Source organism: Pyxicephalus adspersus, chromosome 2 (assembly GCF_032062135.1).
Source record: "Pyxicephalus adspersus chromosome 2, UCB_Pads_2.0, whole genome shotgun sequence".
Lineage (NCBI taxonomy): Eukaryota > Metazoa > Chordata > Amphibia > Anura > Pyxicephalidae > Pyxicephalus > Pyxicephalus adspersus.
In genome coordinates, this window is record NC_092859.1 from 74,586,266 (window position 1) to 74,608,577 (window position 22,312).

Consider the following 22,312-nt stretch of genomic DNA (forward strand, 5'->3'; position numbering starts at 1 on the left):
ACTACCATCAGAGAATTAATGGAGGGACAATCTTCCAAAGGGGAAACTTGTTAACGTGGCAGAAAGATATTATTTAAGAAAAATATCTCCTTTATTCCTGTGAAATCTATGGGACAGGAATTGAAAAAATCTTTCCTAATTCACAGATGGCAAAAAAAAAGTTTTTGGTTTTAAGGCTTCTTTAACCAAAATGAAAAAGAAACATTTTGGCTTTAGATATGTTTTAATATCTTGTATTATTATTGCTAACCAGTAGGTGAGATGTTTGGTTCTGTTTCTGTGCTTTTTAGGTGTCACTAGCCTGTTGTTTGCAGAAATCTATAGAGATAAATTCAGTTGCTGAAGCTAAAATACAAAAATTACCAGTCAGAGTAAGGAATTTACCTTTAAGAGAATTGTCCAAGGTTTTTTCAGTCCAGTCTCCACTGCTTTTTGTCCGCTTCAATCAACCTTGTGTTGTTTGGAAGCACTGTAAAAGCTTTCTATTCAAAAAAGTTCAGCATTCTCCATTATCACATGCTGCTTTGGTATTAAGGCAACGTAAAGTAACCTGGTGCCTCCATAAAAAATGCACTCAACAAGGTAATATGTTCATAGTGCACTGTAACGCATTCTGAAAAATCGCATATCCAGTATTTTACTGAGCCTTAGGCTTTCTCAGCACTATAGTGGTGGTTCCTTTATTTGGACCTTTGTCATTTATTATATATTAGGACCTGCTGTGGTAAACCAGAAGTGACACAAAGTTCATTTTTTTACCATTCTGACTGCGCTGCAAAATGTGGACACTAATTGCAGCAGGCAAGACTTTTTTCACCACATTGCGACAGCTTGTTGGTAAGGAAAAAAACTGATTGTCTATGGATTTTGTTTGCACTGAACCAGGCATTCACTTTATCGAGGCAAAAAACAACAGGTTCATATACTTGTTCATATACTATACCTGTTTGCGCCCCATTCAGCCAATAGGAAATAATAACGAATTCTACGTGTAAGCACTAAAGATTGGCAATAAGATGAAGAAGATATTTTACAAATGTAACTTTTATGAATATTTCATGCAAATCACACAGACTTAAAACGGAGCCAATTAATGTTTTCAAGTTGCAGCACCAATCAGTATTCAACGTGGCCTGAAAATTTGAATCAGATAATCTCACTACAACAAGTTTCCATGTAGTATGTTGTCAGCTCCCAGACCTATCAAATGACATAGAAAACCTTCAAGCTTGATTTGATGGTTAAACTCAACCAAAACATGCTTGTTTGCTTCAACATATGAACCTGCAGCATGTGTAAATTTTAAAAGCATACTCAACGCATGTGTATATATGTTATGTTAAAGATACAGTTCATTTTAGTATTATTATGCTTTTAATAAAGAGAACTATTGTTCGGCCAAAAGAACCACATCCACGTTTGCCTTTAGGATACTTATGAGTAAGTAGAATTCATTAAATTCATCCATTGAAGAGGTAATCAAGGTGTTTGCAGGGAGAGCAACCTGTAATCAGGTGTCCAGAAGCTGCATATAGCTCTCCACGCCACTCTGTCTGCAGACTACGTTCAACATGGCAGCAGTGTATGTATGTATATTTAATATTACAGTGCAGCATCATACTCATACTGAGGAAATTTTCTGATTTCTGATCCTACATGCATTTTCAATAAAATCACCTTTAAAAAATGTCAGTGAGGTTGTGTTTTACCATTTAATTGCCATACAAATCCTATGCATTGTCTTTTCATACATCTTAAAAATATGAAAATACTGACTTTCCATAGCACAAGGCTAGTCAGCACTCAACACCACCACCAGCTAATTTGTATTTTAGAAAAAAGAACAAGAAGAGTTTTTTTCTGAAATAACAAGATCAGTCAGTAAAACCACACAAACCGCCATGCTATTATTATAAAAGAGACACAGATTTGTTTTTATCGCTTCTACTGAAAGCTACCCACAGACATAAGACAGCACTAGCCAAGCTTTCATACGAAAGATTCTTTCATAAACAGCATGAATTTTATCTATTAAAAATTGTTTGTTTGAATTGTCAGATCTTTTTAAAATGATACCAAGTGCAGAAAATGTACACGTAAATTACAAAAATTGTATGGAGAAAAATGACATCCACCTATACAGATCCATTTTTTAATGTATATACCATTATTTGTATGCTGTTAAAACCTTCAATAAAGAATGTTATAAGAAAAAACCTTAAAGGACAACTGTACAAGCTCTACTGTTTCTTCTGTTTTGCAGGAATTTTCTTTGGTGCCATCTGCATTTAGGCACTCGTTGTATATGGGCCTGTTCTGGATGCTAAATCTGCCCCATAAAAATCTACAAGTTTAGGTTTGCAGGTGGCATCAAAGAGCATTTCTAATAAGAAAAGGCTGCAGGATATGACACTGGTACAGTGGTAAGTAAGGAGCTAGAGGGTAGCATATTAAACTAGATTCTTTCAGGAGAAGTGGGAAAAAACTTCAATTGCAACTGCAGTTTAAATCAGAAAGATATATATATATATATATATATATCTCTAAGACCTGCAATCAACTTTACTTTCCTGAACTGTCCAGCCCTTCCAGTCATAAAACTTGTTCCTTGCTGAGCGCTGTGCTTCATTCTTCAAGGAAAAAAAAGTGTATTCAATTAAAGTGACCTAATAAGCAAGAGATGTCAATTAAACTACATTGCCACTTCTAAAACCTTCTAATATTCCAAGGTGGCAGCTCCTAGCTGGTGGGTCATAACTATCCAGTGACTTCTTTATATAAGGCATATATGGCTACATTTTATATAGGATTAACTTGAGCAAGAATTGCACACTCTTTATTAAATGATTTCTCATAATTACCTTGCTTTTACAAAAGTTTTTAAGTTTTTTTTACAAGACTTGTTGCCAAAAGTCATATTGGAATTAGGCTCCCTGCCTGAGAAATGTTGACAATCCAAAAGAAAGAGAAGAAGCATGGACTTTAAAGAAATATGTCTGCACCTAACAAACAACCTGTGATCTACCGTCATTAGGAAAAACATACCATTGGACGATTTTTCTTTCAGTCAACCTTCTTTTAAAAAGTAAAAATCTGTAACAGCCTCTTGTTCTTTTAACTGCAAGGCCAGTCAGCCTTTGTTCAACGCTGTATATTTGAATTTGTTTTTATTTGTTCTTTATGGCTGAGACACTCTTGTTTCTAATGTTAGTCCTTATTGCAGGCACGGATCAGGATAGTTCCCTGTGGGTTAAGTAGAAATCTCTACACTAGAAATGTTCTTTTGATGAATGTGATGCCACTCGCTGCAGAACTTCACAATGCTTTCACATCAGAGAAACTTTGTAGCATGAGACTGTTAATAAGTGTGTCATCAATCATCAGCAAAACAAATTAGCTGGCCAGTCCTTAAAAAACAGACAATCAAGAAAAACACACAGTTGCATAGAAACTACTGCACATTCCCAATGTTTTTTAGCCACTTGTGTACTGTATGGGCAGACTTATGTATAGTACATATAGACTTGGATTTCTAGTCCAGCTGTTTTAAACACACGGCTACAAAATAATAACTGGTACACATGGTATTATCTAACAGCAGCTAAACATGTTTAGTGTAGGTTGGTTTATATGACAAAAATATTATATAATTTAGGCACAGAATTGTATTCATTTGACTCAGGTTCCCTCCTTGGGGAGATGAAAGAAAAGGTAACAAAATAGCTTGAGTTCAATGTGAGATCTTTAAAGTTGTACTAAAATTGTACTGACATACTGACTGTACTGGTAGTTCAAAGAAGTTGCTCAGTATATAGCGTATTGAGGGCACTAGGGCCCTGAGTTCAAGCTCCATTAGTAACATGATGTGTTTGAATGAATGTGTGTACTTTTAATCAACTAGTTATGTGATCCCAAGTAAAAAGTCAGAATATCTCTTCCAAAAAAAAACCCAAAGAAACCAACATTTTAGGTTACTAAAGACCTGTCAGCTGGTACTGAGTATAGTGTGTACCATTGCCTCCGCAGACAATTGACCACCAATGAAATATTTTAAAAATATTCAGCAAAGCACCTAAAAAAACAGTCTGCACATAAAAAACTGTTGATTTAAGTCTGCTGCATTTGTTACAAGAACAGGAAGACCTTGTAATCACCATAGAGGTTTGGCTTTATAGCCATAGTATAGGCCAAAAAAATAGAAACACAATAGATATGTCAGACATTCATAATGTATATGAGCAAATCCCTTTAACATCTAAATGACCAATAAAATGGACAATTAATTATTTTACAAAATGATACATTCATCTTAATTCTTCATGGCAGCCTGCACAAAATGAATGCATTTGATGCATCCCTGCATCTTCTCCTTCATTTGAGTTTATGTGACCTGAGAAATGCCTCATGGGAATCACTGTATATCCCCCCTCCCTGCATAATACAGAGTATGTGGGCCAAGCGGACTGCAAAGGATTAAATATGATTTACAATGGCCTTAATATCACCCTCAATCACATTAAGCATTACATTTCCTAGCCTAAAACTTTACAAGGCAATTTTTCTTTTATTCAAAGTAGTAGTGCTATTAAAATAATTAAATAAATAACTGGCCAGTACTTCACAGTATTGATGTTAAATGCATTGTAGATACAGTGACCTTTTATGAAAAAAGGTTGTGATAAGCATACAATTTCTAAAGCAATTTGTAACACAATGACAAAGCCAAAGATAAGCGAGTTATTAGAGTCACGGTCCTATACAGCTAGTTGTTTCCAATTTTTGCAGCCCATAAGATTGACTTAATGTATTTTTTTTTTTAGCAGTTAATGACATTAGTGCACGTTAATTTGCTTTTAAGTGTTTTGATAATTGATGTTATAATAGTGTGATAATTTGCACTTAAATATTTTTAATTGGATAGTTTCATAAATCGCTGTCAGAACGCTTGCTGATAATGTCCTGAAAAAAAGACCTCAGGTGGCTTGGGGAGCGTCATCAATATTAGTTGCCCGCAGCCAGGATTGTTCTATAGTTTGTACATGACAGAGAAGTTGTGTCTGCTAATTTTTATGGCTGGCCACTTCCTCCTTAGAGCAATGCTACACTGGCAGTTCTTCAATTACATTACCGGACGACCTAGAATCACCTACACTCGCTTTATGACAGGTATCAGACATTGGAATAAATGGCAAACCTGCTATGAAAGTCACAATAACTCTATAAAGTCCTAATAGCAGCACTATGCATTTGTTTTCTATCATTATTATTTGACGTTATACATCTAGCAGGTCAGATTATTTATTTCACAGTTAAGGATTCATTGTTAGATAATCGGAGGCCTGTAATGTATCTTTGGGTAACCTAGCCACCTGATTTCTACTATGTTTGGCAATATTGCCTGTAATGGTTTTTGTATAGCAAAACATGTTTTTATTCTCATTTGGTATTGATAAACCGGGGCAGTGTATTCTAGCACCATATCTACCATTTCCTCACAAAACACAGGGAAATTTAAATTTTAAAAGTCCTAATAGACACTAATTGTAAAATATATTACATAATTATTCTATAAGATAATTCTATAATTCTTAAAAAGCATAATTTACTGTCACTAACAATTCAGAGACATGCTTATCATAACAAGAACGTCGATAGTACAATCCAACACTATTCAAACATAAGCTCCCTTAGAACTGATGAGACTGGTATCATGTTTTGACTATAACAACAAAAGGTTACTTTAAGTACATACCTCACCATTTTACATATTGTAAAACACATGTTGTCATATACTTACATCATATCTGCCAAACATTACAACCAAAGTAGCCAAAACAACAATTTTAGGAATACATATATGAAATAATTTACAACTAGTTCATTTAAAGTCCTTTCAAAATTAGTTCTCTGGGGTTTTGGTCTCATTATTGTCAGAAGTTTTATTTCAAAAACTACAGATAAAGCATATGTAATTATAATATTTTGTATGTGACTGGACTGTTTCATATAACTTCAATATAACATAGTTACTAACAACCTGGGGTATTTCTTTATACAATTTACATAGTGAACCTGTTCAACAATATAGCTTTATTTGATTTGTGCAAATTTAAGATGGGAAAATGGAACTGAAAGGTAATTAGACATGGGTGAGTAGAGTTTATTGTACTTGAAAAGTATTAAGTGGACATGGGTGAATAAAGTGCATGTTTACTGTGTACTGATGTATTCACCAACTATGAATTTCCTTTTAAAGTCAGCATATATGCTTTTTTTGGAGTATTGTCAGAGAATAGATGCTGGAAAGTATTGATCCATTCAACATCCTGCGAGGAAAACCTGCCTTAAAGCGGGTTTGAGATGCAGAGATTGTGATCAGTGCTTCAAAACCTACTAACAACAGTGTACACCAAAGAAGAGGATTAAAGGGCATGTCAACAATATGAACATGAACAGAGCTAGAATGATCAGCCCAGAAGCTTCACTGACTTCTCTTTACATGGGTAGGATGGCTTTTTATGTATACAGCACCAGCAATACCAGTTATTGTTCTAGTGTATAAAGCACTATCATTTATCATTGTGTGGTATGTTATGATTTCATCAGTATAGCTTCATACCAATGCATATACATTATTAATATGCTATACAGTGACATGCTATTAATTTACATGCAGCACAAATACAGAAAATGGTTTTATTTTAGTTGGATAACATCTGGTTCATGTGATTACATAAAAAAACACCTTGTAACACATATGGGGAATGACATAAATTGATATACTCACAGAAATAATTTTAAATATTGCAAATTTGGTTTTGTAAGTGGTGATCATTCTATCAGAAAATAAAAACACAGCAAATACTATATTTCCACTGTAAGCAAAAATCTAAATCTGATCTTTCTGTACATCATAGCAACATATGGCTTGGTTTATGTGTCTGAGTGATGAAAGCTTTAACTTCAGTAACAGCAGCTTATCTGGCTGTTATAGGGATCAGAGCTGCTGAGAGCAACCAGCAAAGTCTGTGTGTGAGGGGAAGGGGAAGTATCCAACATTTTATTACTTTGCATCTACCGTGTTTCCCCGAAAATAAGACACTGTCTTATATTAACTTTTTCTCCAAGAAATGCCCTAGGGCTTATTTTCAGCTAGGGCTTATATTTTGAGAAGAACAACAAACCGCATTTATTCTTTAACAAAAAAATTAACATTTATTTCAAATGTTATCACATTCTGGAACATCAAGGGGGAACCCCCCCCCTCACCAATCAGTTCTGAACCACCGTGATCACTGTATCGGTGGTGCTCTGGAAGAGAGATGGGACAGCCTTATCCACACTGTTCTCCCTTCACTCCCCCCACCACGATCAGTTCTGCACTGCCTGTGGCATCCTCAGCGTCCTCCCTTTTCTCCTCCCCCCACCACGATCATTTGTGCAGCGCCGTATTACCGGTAACGGAGAAGGAGAGATGTGACAGGCTCAGTCTGCCCTCCCTTCACATCTCTCTCTACAATCATCAGCTTTGCACCTGGAGAAGTGATGGGTTGTGTGAGCCTGGAATACCGGTACGTAATGTAGTGATGTTGTGACAGTCCTGCACTAGTGTGACAGTCTGTGATGTCCTTTACTTCCTCCCCCACCACTATGTACAGTATGTGCTGAATATATTCTAAGGTATTAAGCTAGGGCTTACTTTAGAGGTAGGGCTTATATTTCGAGCTTGCTCGAAAACAGCCAAAAATCCTGCTAGGGCTTACTTTCGGGGGGTGTCTTATTTTCGGGGAAACACGGTATCTGCTGGATCAGGCTGTCACTGCATTAATATAAAACCTGGGTATGTTCCAGAAACCTTAGTACTGTACCTTTAAATGTATCGGTAAATATCTATAGGTGTAATATAATATATAAGTATTGGAATTTATAGTATTGGAACAAGCCGGAGGGTGAAAACTTTGAGGGACGGGATGCTTTTAGACTTTGTAGACATTATTTTGGAAGCTGTGAAAAGATGGCCACATCAGTAATAATTTAGTTGAAATTTCCAGCCATTCCAAGGTGAAATCCCACTGTGCAAGATAAAACATCATTCTAGACAGTTTAAAAGTGATGTGTTTGGAAATTCAGGTCAACTTTTGACCTTTTTTAACATTATGAAGTCACTAATTGACAATTGACAGAAAATACAGACATTGCAAGTTTTATTTGTTGACTCCCCACTTATGATTTCTCACTTTGGCCTTTTTGCATTAACTTGTTTGACTTTGGCTGGTTCAGCTAAATGCTTTTGTCTTTCTAAATTACTTTAATGTCCCTCAAAGGGGCTCACAATCTAATGTCTCTACCATAGTCATATGTCATTAACACAGTCTAAGGACAATTTTGGGTGGAAACTAATTAACCTAACTACATGATTTTCAAATGTGGGAGGAAACTCAGGCAAACATGGGGAGAACCTGAAAAATCCAAACAGTGTCCTGACTGAGATTCAAACCTGGGACCTAGCGCTGCAAAGGTCAGAGTGCTAACCACTGAGCCACCATGCTGCCCCTTGTTACATTAATGTAATGTTACATTTTATAAATATATAACAAATATATAACAAATACTTTGTTAATAATATACAAAACAATTTCAAGTATCATCCTATGTCGTTTTGACACCATGTAGCTCATAATGCACAGATATGACATTAAATAAGTCCTGCGATGATGAAACCTGCACATTTCAAGGTATCAGAACCAGGATGACACATTTTTTAAAAGTTCAACAACGTATATGTAACTAGCCCTAGATCATCTCCCTAATTTCAGTTCTCACTAAGACAACTGCATTGTCCACACAAATGGAAGCTGTAGTTTGTGTTTATTTGAATGTGACACAGCACAAAGAGAAGGTTACATTTTGCCCAGAGCTCCTGTGTATCAAGCCATTAGGCTGTATACAGTTTTTGCAGGTCTGGTGTTAAAGAGCATTTGGTGCCAGTAGGCATTAGGAATACATACCATATATTATTCCCTTTTGTACGGACATCACCCAGTGCAAGCAGCATAATTTGAAATGACATAAGACAAACACAGCAAAGTGAAGATTCATGATAGGGGAGTACATGAGAGGACACTAACACTATGCACAGCACTATATAGAAGTCTTTATGAACTAACAATTCCCAATGAACAATATCACTGCTGACAGATATGATAGTGAAGACATTGTATGTCAACTGACTACCAACTGTGAATATCGGTTATGTGCACAATCGTTCACTGTCTAGCATCATCTGTACACATTTCTGAAGACGAATGATAATTGCCCAAATGAATCCGCCAAGTTCAATCCCTTGTGGCACCTCAGAATCATCAGAGATCCTCATACTTTTTACAATGTCAACCAATTATCCAATGAACAATTATTTGATGACGTCAATGTGATGCTTATGGGTAAATCTATTTTTATTTGCATTTCAAAGGTAAATTCCAACAGTACAGTCATAAGAAAGAACAATATGAAAATAAAGCAATTGTAAGTCCAGTAAGAACCATAGTAAGAACAAAATAATACAGGAGGGGTTGGGGAGCTAGGGGTGGGCAAACAGGGTGGGGATTACTGGGCATCATAGTCTAAAAGTGAACCATGGACACAGTCTGTGGATAAGTGAGGGGGAGTACATCAGCTGTAATGACGATCAGGTGGTAAATGCCTCTTGTGACAATTGTTGTCATCAACAAATGTGATGTTTAAAAGACTAGTTAGAAAAAGTAGGACCAACATGGTGTACGTATGTAAATATGGTAAATGCAGAGAAACTTTACAAATATAACTAAGAATAATGAATAGTTTGTAGCCAGGACAATATACAGTAACATATGCAAATCATTTTAAAGGTGTGTATACTTACATGCAATCCGAATAAATGCCTTCTGACTTTTTGAGGTACCAGAGGAGCTCCAGGCCACACAATGACACCAGTATTCCTCTAGTCCAAATATCTTCTCCACCTGCTGCCTTGAGATTTCAATCCTTACTTCCATGACCGGCAGTCCTATGAAGATAATGTGAATGTCAGTGAGTATTATTAATAATAAAGTTACAATAATTCACAGAAATCTTTTGGATTTTAGATGAATTATGAGTTTATTTATATAGTGGTTGCTGTTAGATATCCATGAATATACATAATGATTGCTCCTTTCCCTGATTTGCCAAAAAAAGTGCATCTAAATATGTTTTATTTGAACATTTGATTGTTACTGCTGTCTATGTTTCTACCAGTGACGAAACAACCTCTCTCTTTGGTGTTAGTTGTCATTGCGGTTAAAAGCAAGAAAAAAATTGTCACTGAAACAGCAGTAGAGAGGAAATCTTCCAATTCAGAGACTTAAGGGTTCCCTTTTGGAAAGATCTTCTCTCCACCATTTTTGTTGATATGAAGTTAGGCAAAATCTCTCCAATTGAATGCTAAAGAAAATCAACATCACAGGCTTGAAGTAGGGTCACCATGATGTAAATAAACATGACAATTCACTATAAGAGTGTTTTGAAATGTAATATTTTAGTTTACTGCAAAACCCAATGATCAAAGCTTTTGGGTACTATTGCAAAGGTTAAAACAAAGGCCAACTGATCATATACCTAAGCCACATGTAGCCAATGTCAAGATTAGCAGTGAACTCTTTATTGAAGTACGCAGTAGACGGTACTTCCATTGGCTGGTGGTAATCAGGGGCTCATTGCTTAATATTACATTGCATGAGCAGCTCTACGCCTATTAGGGCATGCAGCAGGCCATTGGCACGCCAAACATCAGTTTGCTTTCAGCTCGAACTGGCACAGCCACTATTACTAAAATGTAAAGCAAACATAAAGGCAAGCGTACCATGTTACATGTACTCCTGAGAAGTAGGCTCTTTTATGAAAAGGGTCATGATGGAAAATGCTGTTTCAAGATGGCAGATGAAAAAAATTGGGCCTTTCCACTTCTTAGTCTGAAAGAAGAATGTAGTCAAAAGCAATGCTTTTAGTGTAGCTCTGAATATTAAAAAAAGGTGGACTGGCTAGTTGCCATGGGGACAGACACAGTTAGTTCTGACACATATGTGATGCCTTTTGTAATATGATGGAAAACAAATTTGAAGAACACATGCATACATTTGCACACAATTATTCTCTTGTATTTACTGTAGTTTTTAAATCCAAATCTAAAGAAAACTTTTAAAAGGAATTGGTGGTGGCAGGTGAGGTTTACTCTACTATAAGAAGCATTAGATCTACACCAACTTATTTCTTGGAAGGTAAACATGAAAATAGAGAGAAGAGGATTACACTAGGAGCAGCATAAATAAAATAAATCTCATGAATTTAAAGTATAGTGTGGAAAAGTATAACCTACAAAATCTTAATTGAATAAATATACTTTGATCTTGCATTGCATTGTAGACTAGGTCTCCGCACAGTTTGCCATTTTTGCAGCTCAGACACATCCTGTGAACTTTTTTTTTTAAAGAAAAGTAAGAAGGGTTCATTCTAAAATGTATTATCTTTACCATACAAACTTGTAAACAAAAAGGTACAATAACCCGTAATTGGAAGTAGTACATATGATTTATTCATCAACGTAGCATATTCTGACCAGTGTAGTATATAATTGTCATAATACAGACATACACATCATTAACACTTTTATTGTTGTAAGATTCTGTCATTTACAACAGCTGAACGTGATTTGGAGACATAATGAAGTTGGGGAAATGGATTTCATAATGAAAGAAAGTAGTCTAGGCTATAAAAGGGTTAAGAAAAAGAACTGGGAGAGTAGAAAAGATTATTTTATTAGGTGATCATAATCAAGATGGGTAGGAGGTCAGGTGAGGAGTCTCGGGGTAAAGTACAGTGCAGCCATTTGCAAAAAGGAGAGTCATGAGAAAAGTTGTCTCACTTGGCATAGTAGAACAAACTGTCATAGACTGCAAATTATTTTGGAAGCTGCACATTCCGTGTGGTGTTATAGTGATACTTCATGGTGTGGTTGTGTTGGAGATGTACCCTGGAACGCTTTTAAATACACCTAAAAGTGTCCTCTAGGTTAACTGAGAGATATTAAGAGACATCTTGTGCAACAGGTTTTAGCCATGGCTGATAATGACTAATGGATTCCTCTCATGATCAGGTGTTCGCTATTTCACTTTTGAAATAATGTTTCCATGCAAGCTGGATGCTCAGTTGACAAAAATTAATGTCTTCTGCTTGCCTGCTTCATGATGAAGTGTTTATCTGCACTGCTTTCTATTTATAGTCAAAATGGAAACATGTACATGTGGCATGTGTATTATTACTTGAATCTTGGTGTACTTTGTATATTTCTTTCATATCACTGTCAATGTATATCAGTCAATGTTGTTTTTCTGCAAACCATGATGCTTCTGCAGTAAACAATAGAAATAGTGGAGTTGGTTAGAGTTATTGGGCCTGATTTATAAAAGCTCCCCAAGGCTTCAGGATACACTTTCATCAGTGAAGCTGGGTGATCCGGCAAATCTGGAATAGATCTGCTAACAAACGGCAAATTACTTTAAGGAAATCCATTCCAGGTTTGTTGGATCACCCAGCTTCACTGATGAAAGTGTATCCTGTCCAGCCTTAGAGAGCTTTCATTAAACAGACCCAGTGTTCCTCCTTTGTCACTTCACAAGGGAGGATAGACTTGAAGGCAGTTGGTGTCCTATTGGACCATACAGTGTAGACAAGGCCCACAGAGATTATTCTCTTGTAGCTGCTGCAAGGTTTATTACTCTGAATTAAAAGCCTCAGGAAAGGGGGGCTAAGATGCCAGGGCCCTGCCTTAATTCATCTCTGCTTCTAGCCATTCATCTGCAGGGAATCCAGAGTGGGTGAACCTGTGGAGTACCTCTAACAGCTCTTGTCCTTTCACAGACATGTACAGCATAGTGAAAATGTTACTGTGACTTTTAAAGGTCCATATGAAGGTTTTCTACATAGTGTTCAGCGTTATTAGTTTACATATCAGACTGATAGATTTGCAATATTAAATGTAATAATTCCTTCATTAAAACACAGAAAACAAACTTTGTATAAAATGTATTTTATTATTAATGTATATATATTATTGGTGTAAAATAAAATCAGAGGTGGTTTTTATTTAAAACTATGTGCCAAATGAAAAGTTTATTAACTTCCAAATATGTATAAAATGATTGTTGTTCGCAAACTAGTCATAGAGGTTTTGCATGTGTCAAGTTAACCGACACATGCTAATGGTTAGTAGCCAATTGAAATCAACATTACACATTGTTTTTGATGAGGAAAAAAAGCTAAGAATGCTCAGTGAATTTCGTAACCCTGCCATATTGCCCCCTCATCATAAGCCATATCTACTTCTGATTTTTATAACAGAGACTCACACCATTCAGGAACCCAGGCAATTGTGATTTGTGAACTGTATCATTCCCGGCAGACTGGGCGAATCTGTATGTATATATTCAGGAAAATCAAAAGTTTGCAAGTTGCTGATTCGTTTGAATTGAAAATGGATTAGCTCATCAAAAAAACTGATTGTTCGATGAGAATTTCAGTTTCTCTATTTTTAAAGTGATTTGGAGTTCTTCTTAGACTATCTGTAATAAAAACCTCTTATAAGCAATGAACACAGAAAATGATTTTTTTAAAGAAAAAAAAAGATGAGGTGTCCAGACTTTTTCCTGGAATAATATTTGTTCCTATACTCCTATTTTTGTAGAATATTCTCCATGACTGAGTTACCATAGCTGTGCAATGTGGGTGTGTTTTTTGCTTCTTCCTCTGTCACATGCTGTTTTCAAATCTTGTTTTTTGCTCTGATGATTTCCTTGGATTATTTGTGGGTATAGCGGTACAAAGTTGGAACTTTAATTCATTATCCTATATTATCGTTGAAAGGCAGACAAAATTCCAAAGATTTATAATGTTCAAAGTAGAATGGAGAAGCAAAATTTTGGAAATTTGCCCAGTCAAAGGAATGTTAGCATTAGGTGTTGCAGACAGGGAAAAACGCAGGGCTCTGATTAACTAGAAAGTGAATAAAAGTCAAAAGAACACAAAATCCAATCATACAGAAAGAAAATTTTAAAAACATTAAAACTTCTCTTGCCTATGATTGGATATTTGAAATAAACAAAAGTTACTTGACTGCTGAGAAAATATGAATAAAGCATAATATAGCTAGGCTTACCTAATAAAGACACAGTCAGGTGGACAAGGGAAGAGTACCTTTATTAACATAACAATACTATTTTAAATGATAACTAAAAACCCACTTATCCACACGAAGAATAAATAACAGCACAAAATACTGGCATGGTTAAATTCACCAAAAAAGCTGTGATAACCCAGCCATCCCAGTCAGGGAGTCTTGATTTAAACTCCTTAGATCAGCGCTCACCAACCTTTGCGCGGGGAATCGGTTGTCAATCAAAGGGGAGGAACCTCCCCATAGTGAGGTCATAATGCCATAGCCCCACCCACTCTGCCATCTCCGATCTGAGCCTGTGATATGAGAGTGGGCGGGTTGTGTCGTGAAACACAGCCTGCCCACTTCCCTGAGCCAGGGATTTGGACAGGGGACGTGGTTCGCAGCTCTGTCCGGTTGGCCCGCTGCGGACCACCGGTTGGCAACTGCTGCCTTAGATGATTGAAATCTTTAGAGTCTGACCAAAGCACTGCATTAAGCCATGCCATAAACATAATACATCCTCCAATACAAAAATGCCACACCCTTTATAAATGTCCTGCGGCCATGTTTCCCTTCAGTGAGGCTTAGGGGCTCTCATCGTTGAAGTTACGCTTTTTTAAATCAGTTCCATAATACATAGCTTTACTACTGTCCTAATCCACTATTCCATTAAAGGTTTCCTTTTATTTCCAAGATAAAAGATGAGAAATAGGAGTAAACAACTCTAGGGGATATTTAATTTATGTGAGTGATGTCCATTACTTCACTGGAGGCCAGTACATTCTCAAATCTCTCTGCTTTTACCTGACCTAAAATGCACGACAATGTAAAAAATAGGTTTTCCAAAGCAATGCAGAAAATGGTAATATAGTGTAAAACCGCATGCTGTGCAGGAACTCTTAAATATGAATATCTGAATGGCTTATTTGTTTCACAAAAACTTGTGCTTTTAAAGTCTGGGTTGGAAAAAAAAAGAGAACAAAAAAAGCTGTGAATAAAATGTAATAAAATGTGACATGAAAGAATATCAATAAAGGATGATATTTCTTTGTGTCATAGGTGATGTTCTGGAACCCTGGAGTGATCATCTGCATTACCGGGAAGAGGTATATAGCATTTATTTACTATATTTATCTGCTTGAGGTTTCATTGTTACACAGCTTGTATATTTACAATGCTGGATTAGTGTGCTTTGTAGATCCATCTCACCCACTCTGGGACTGTAAGCATCTCATACTGAGTTGTAGGGTAAGAAGATGGTATTTCTTCTTGTCTAGTCTCTGGTTGTAAATGTATTGATGCACAGTTAGCCTCTACATTTCCAACCCAGCTTGATGTGTTTGGCTATGACATCATGTCTTGTTAGTGTGATACGAAAGCTAGGAGGGGGACAGATCAAGGCAGGTGGCCTAGGGGAATAAGAAGATCAAACCCAGCCCTAAATGTGCCTAAATGAGATCTATATTGTTGAAATTTTACCAAACATGCTTAATTGTATTAATAGAAATAAATATTTAACTGTATTACATTAAAGTTACCCTCTAAAAAGGATTAATAAATGGCTCCACCTACATAGAAGATGATGTGGTTCCCCATAGACCACCTACATAGAAGATGATGTGGTTCTCCATAGACCACCTACATAGAAGATGATGTGGTTCTCCATAGACCACCTACATAGAAGCTGATATGAGTAGCCGAGTTCTTGAATACTTTATTTTACAAATTAGGACAAAATATTATAGATAAATAAGGCTTTATTACCATAGCAAGACACTTTGGGGCTAATTAACTAAAGTAATTTACAATACTCTTTGGACGGTCCATTGATTTCAGTGCCACCTGTTCACTACCCCAGAGTCTTTCACACATATTTACGATTTAATAAAGCTCTCCAAGTCTGGAGAACATACACTTTTATTAGTGTGATCCAGCTAACCTGGAGAATAGTTCCTAAAAGTAATTTGCTATTTGTTAGCAAATGTTTTCAATCCTGGACCAGATCCATTTCAGGTTTGATGGATCACCCAGCTTCACTGCTGAAAGTGTATCCTCTCCAGCCTTGGATAGCTTTAGTAATTCAGGCCCTTTGTCTCTGCTTGTTGCTGACTGGGATGATGAGTGAAAGGGGTAAAACAAAATATATGCTTTCACTAAAAAAGTATGTTGACAACATTTTGTAAGTTTTTTTTTGCATAATATTATCCTACACACAGAATAAGGCTGTAAAATGTTTATTTGAATATTTTAATATTTTTAGAAAGTTGATATCCCTAATCCAACGTTACTCCTGAAGACGCAAATCTGTGAAATGTGTCAAGCAAGTGGATTAAAAGATAAGGGAATATAACACATTGATGTGTCCTTTTTGGCTCTCTCTACAATGTCTGTGTTTATGTATTAGGAAATGACTACTTATGAATGTATGCCAATAAAGTCCCTAAAAAGTCTCTAAATGAGACCATTGTTTTACATATAAAACCCAGCTAAACCAAAAATTGACCATGGAAAATTCTTAACACAATCCTGTTGTTTTGTGTAAATTATAAGTATTACCTTTGGTACTGAACTTTACAAATTCAACAGACCTTTTGTGTAGCTGTGCCTGGCTGTAAATGTGCGCCTACCTACACAGCCACGACTGTAACACAAGGATTAAACCTCACATTGGCTGAATTCAGAGATGGGTGGATATAGCTGTTGTGCAGCATACAAGCACATCTGTCCCATAAAACAAATATTTGGTCCACCACTTTGCTTCTTTCACAGTTTGCAATCACCTATTTACCTGATATTAGAATGTGCTTTGTTAAATTTTGGGTTTAGTTGAGCTTTTAAAACTTCACTGATTTGTTCTTTTTTCCAGTCTAAACATTAAAGCACAAATTAAAGCAAAACAAATAGTAGCATTAAACAATGATATATTTTAAACTTCAAGTAAACACAGCTTGAGGCATTATACTCTGCATTAACATTTTTTTGTTTTTTTGCATTGTCTAACCTATTTTTTTAAATTATTATGTATTTTAGACCAGACAGAATGAGAATAAGAGGCAGTACTGTTCTCCAGTGAACGCTGCAGACAACATATCACACACACAATACCTGCTTAGATCAATTTAGATATTATAGTACAATTCTAGTCAAAACTTTCCGGAGTCATGGACATGGCATAGCTCCATTTAGGAGTTTTCATTGACAATCAGGGGAAATGTCTCTAACAGCAACAATATAACAATAAAAACATTTTTTATTGGAAAGGCTGAAACCTCAATTTGCTTTTATTTGCTATCTGTGTTCTCACTGGAGACTTCCCTAACTTTGTGTCACATTGACTTAAAGCAAGACTAGCAAGAAAGTTCTGCTTTGAAAATTTGTGATCAAGGCAAGTCTTTATTGCAGAAATAGAGAAGCGATGTCTCTTCTGCAATAAAACATGCCTGATCGCTGTTATCTTCTGAAAAAAACACTGAGCTGCACATCCTCCAGCGCTGCTGGGATAGAATGGACTCCTGCGCACCTGAGTAATGTCATCCAGGCCAGTCAAGATGGCTAAAGATTAAAACCAAGTAGGGGGAAAAAAGAAGATGCTGGCCTACAAAGATGTGTTGTTTTAAAAAATGCGATCCCCTGCCCATTCTACAATAAAGAACCTGCCTGATTGCAATTTTTTATTGTCTGGAGTTCAGTTTTGTTTTAAAAAGTTAACACATTTAATTTTTTTAATCATTATCCTCAGGTGTTAGCTTTGTTAATTGACCATGTCACCAGAAACAAAAAGTCAAAAAGAAAGAACTGAGAGCACTTGTATCCAAGACAGAACAAAAGGTGTTGGCTACAGACAGCTTCAAAAGTGCTTGACAGAGATACCTTTAAATATAACTTGCATACAATAAGACAAAAGATGTGTGAGGGACAAAAAAATCTTTTGTTTTGTTTTCACTTGTTTTTGCATCCATTTACTCATCCCTAATAAGTAAAGTGTATCTCTAGTCCTAATACCTATGTGTTAAAAGAGAAATAATAGATGGTGAAACGTCACAAATTCCATGCTGAGTTTGTTAGTTAAAAAACGCTGTGTGAGTTTTGCCACTCTTTGATTTCATGTAGGCAACTGAAAATGCATGTACTCAGCTGAAGCTGAGAGCTGCTTGTTTTTAATTGGCAAATACTATTTTAAGGCACAGCATCTTAAAAGGAAAGAGAGGTTAATAATACTCAGGGTTGCAGTATTAACGCTGTCTGTGGTACTAGCGTGATATGGATACCGACAGAAAATTAGGCCTTAGGGAAAACCTTTCATTATTAACACAGTTTAAAAAAAAAAATACTGTCCATAAATAATATCTCATTTTAACTGCAAACTAAATACATATCACGTTTGATGCTAGCAGTCGGATTGATTTACTAAAGCACATACACTTACAGTGGATTGGTTCTAAATGAAGAACAAAATTATATCTTTACTGTATATATTTCCATGGTTTTTTATGGAATGCACACTCCAAAGTCTGAATGTATTTAATATTCCTTAATGTATTTTATCAAAAGCAAAAAGTGTTACTATATTATTGTTATTTGGTATCAGCTTCCAGTAAGAGGGGTCTTTAAAACATTTCTTCATTTTTTTAAACTATGTTTGTGAAAGATTTTAAAACAAATTTCATCCCTTTTCTACATGGTCACCTTGCTTTGCGATGCATTTTTTCAAGCGGTAAACCGTTTAATGCCATCAGCAAAAAAGTTTTTGCTTGACAGCGTAGCCTCTGATGCACCACTACTTTCACACCATCATAACATGAAAACTTCCTTCCTCTTAAAGCTTCTTTGAGCGGTCCAAATGGTGGAAATCAGATGGCGCTAAATCCGGACTATAAGCTTGGTGTTCCACAACCTCCCACTTTATTATCACCATACTGAGCACACATGCAGAGGTGAATTTGTACTCCTTGCACAACTTTTGCCCACAAAGAGCATTTTCTGTACAACAGAGCACAGACTACAAAGTAAAAGAGCAGCACAACTTTAATATTGATTTTCTTCGACATTGAAGTCTTAAGAATCTTTACAAGTAATCACGTCTTGGTGGATGTAATGCAAGGTCCTATTTAATGGGAAAATATTGTGTATTTTTAGGCTTTTTGTTTGCCTTTTTCTACTAAAATAATAGTAGCCATGATAACATTTATTAAAGCTGACATGGATATATCCATGTAGTTTAACTGCTTATTAATAATAATGAAAATAAGTGAGCACAAGAGGTGGGGGCTTGTGGGCTAAGAACTCCATCAGAACTCTATCAACCAGTCAGGTACCAGATGTATAGTAGGTTTTATATATTCACAATTTTACATGTAGTCACCTACCACACATATTTTGTATATTGTGTATATTTGCGTTTTTCAGCTTAAAGGTAGCTGAATGCTCTACATTATACAATATGAAGCCTAAGTTACACTCATCATCCTACTGCAACTGAACAAGAAGAACATTCTGTACAGCACAGTACAGGTGTTTCCATAAAGGAACAACGTGCTGCACTTAGGGGTATATTTACAAAGAATTTGCACAATGATTATTTCAGCAGTGTTTGGTTAATTGATTTGTGCAAGCTGGAATGAGTGCATGGACTTAAACTAAGAAGAGAGGCAAAAGTATTTAAAGTGGATCTATGGTTGTATTTTAGGGTGGCTTATGACTTTACCATGCACGCACAATAAGATTTTTTGTTTTTACATTTACAGAAAGACACATCAACCAATCTTCCTGCACACCGTGAATTCGGTTGACAAGAACCCTGATGAAAGAAGATGGCTAGCTTGTCATTCAGTCCAGTGCCGGAAAAAAAGCTTAGACAGCTTTATGGGGTGTTGCTGGGCTTGGTTGGTGGTTTGAGGGCTATTTACCAGTAAAGTGGTATATATATATATATATATATATATATATATATATAGATATTTTTATATATTTGTTGTGAATGAAAATGGAAACAACCCTACCTAGCAGTCATACAGGAGGCTTTAATACTTTAATATGAATATGAATATGAAAACAGATGTATACTTATATAAATGGAAACCATGCTGATACTGTAATATAACTGACGGTAAACTATCAACATTTACTCTTGTACCTAAAAAATATACACAGTTTTTGCACTTGGCCAAAAAAAAACAGCTAGCATGGAGACCAGTCACAGGCATAAACAGTTGTAATACATACTATATTAAATATCCACACCAGAATGTGTGACAGGAAAGTATAGTTTTCCTTTAATGAAGTTGTAATTGTTGGTCTCTAGTGGACAAGGAGTTAATGACGCAATGCTCTGCAGATTAAAGCAGATAATACAGAGGCCTTGAACTCTCCAGAGGTAAATATTGCATCTTCCTATAGTATTTTACGATGTAGTTAATGACGCAGGACTTTAAAAAGCCTTGACAAGCAGGGAAGAGGTTAATGATGCTCTAACTAGCTGTTGCTGGTTACAGAAGTGAAGGAATGGAGGGATGTAATGGTCTGAGTGATGCATTTGATGTTGCTAGAAGCACTACACACTTACTGAAAGCTACTTGGAAAAGTGTAGTTTTCTATACCTGTAATGATAACTTTTAACTTTAAAATAAGGACAGGGAAATAGTTTCATTTCATTGTTGAAGTTAACCAGATTACCCTGGGTATCAAAAACAGGATAGGAAGCCATTGCCGCTATATACTCATGGATATGGTCATCCTGTGTGTTTTTTTGCCAACCACCAAAATTTAAATGTTTGGTGGGACTAATAAATGTGCAGTCTGTACATTTTAAATGCTGCATTAAAATTCAAGTCATTGTATAAGGTGTGCAAAGAACTAAGCTATAATAACTGTTATTTGCCACAAAAATTGTTATTTTTAGCAATGAGAGCTAAATAACAACCACAGGGGTAAAACTACTGATCCTAACGGCAAGTAAACACATTTCCCTTTGCATTTCTCTCTTTACACTAATCTCCATTACATCAAACTTCTATTTTGACAGTCAAAGCTGTCTCCCAGCCATAGCTAATTTTAACCAGCTTATTTAACTTTAATATGAACATTATTAGTACAGGTAAACAGGAGGTAAAGGTCAAATATTTAAGTAAAATATGTAACATCTGACATGTACAACATTCTTAGGTTAATATTTATTTCATTAACCTCAAGGAATCATTTAGATGTATTATATCCTTTGCATGTATCTGGTATTTTATTCAGTAACTTTATATTTGTTCAGAATCCAACATATTTTCTAAACAGATGGCAGTTTCTTTTTCCAAGTCATATGTCTAATCTAAATAAGAATTATAGGGCATGTAAGTTCACTTTGCTCTTACTGATTTGCAATATGTCTCTGTATTGCTGCTTTTGTAAACATAGAACTAATAATCCAGTTATTATGTAGTCCAAAAATTATGTGGTGACTAGGAGGAATACTGGCTGAGATATGTGGAAGGTGACATGTCTTTTCTACCCTTCACAGGAACATTCACCAAACTACTTATTTTTCTTTTATAAGTCTTTTATTGTTACCATTCCATGCCAAGAACCTAACATTTCACGCTGAACTCCAGCCTTGCACAGTTGTGCCTATTGTTATTTCATTAAATTGTCAGCTTCCAACAATGTACATTAAAAGTTGAACAAAGTCAGAGCCTGTCTCATTTTCTGAGCGGAGAACATCCATCATCATTTGTCCAATCCTTTCCACTCTTGAAACACCCCTATCTTTGTTTGCATTTTTGTCCTTCTAATCATGGAGGTTCAGCATCACATGTGGGTGTTACCAAGTGGTATCTGTATAGATATAGAGTCTACCTAAATACTAGCACTCCCACAGACCGACATCCATCCATCAAGGCATTTTGATATTTGATTAATACCTCCCAATAACCAGCACACAATTTTCATCAGGTTTAAGGACTCCTGAGATATATAGGACCTGATTTTTTAAAGCTCTCCAAGGCTGAAGAGGATACACTATCAATAGTGAAGCTGGGTGATCAAGCAAACCTGGAACCCTGTGAGGCAGGGTTCCATATTATTTCAGGAAACCCTGTACAG

At 35.9% G+C, this 22,312-nt stretch overlaps 1 protein-coding gene across 2 annotated transcripts in view; it reads right to left on the reverse strand.

The window, feature by feature from the left end:
- UNC5A (unc-5 netrin receptor A) overlaps positions 1–22,312 on the reverse strand; it is a 211,583-nt gene that overhangs the window by 59,349 nt on the left and 129,922 nt on the right. For both annotated transcript variants that reach the window (XM_072401038.1, XM_072401037.1), the window contains exon 3: positions 9,902–10,045. In XM_072401038.1, coding sequence (XP_072257139.1) covers positions 9,902–10,045 — 144 coding nt within the window. The remainder of the gene's footprint in view (positions 1–9,901; positions 10,046–22,312) is intronic.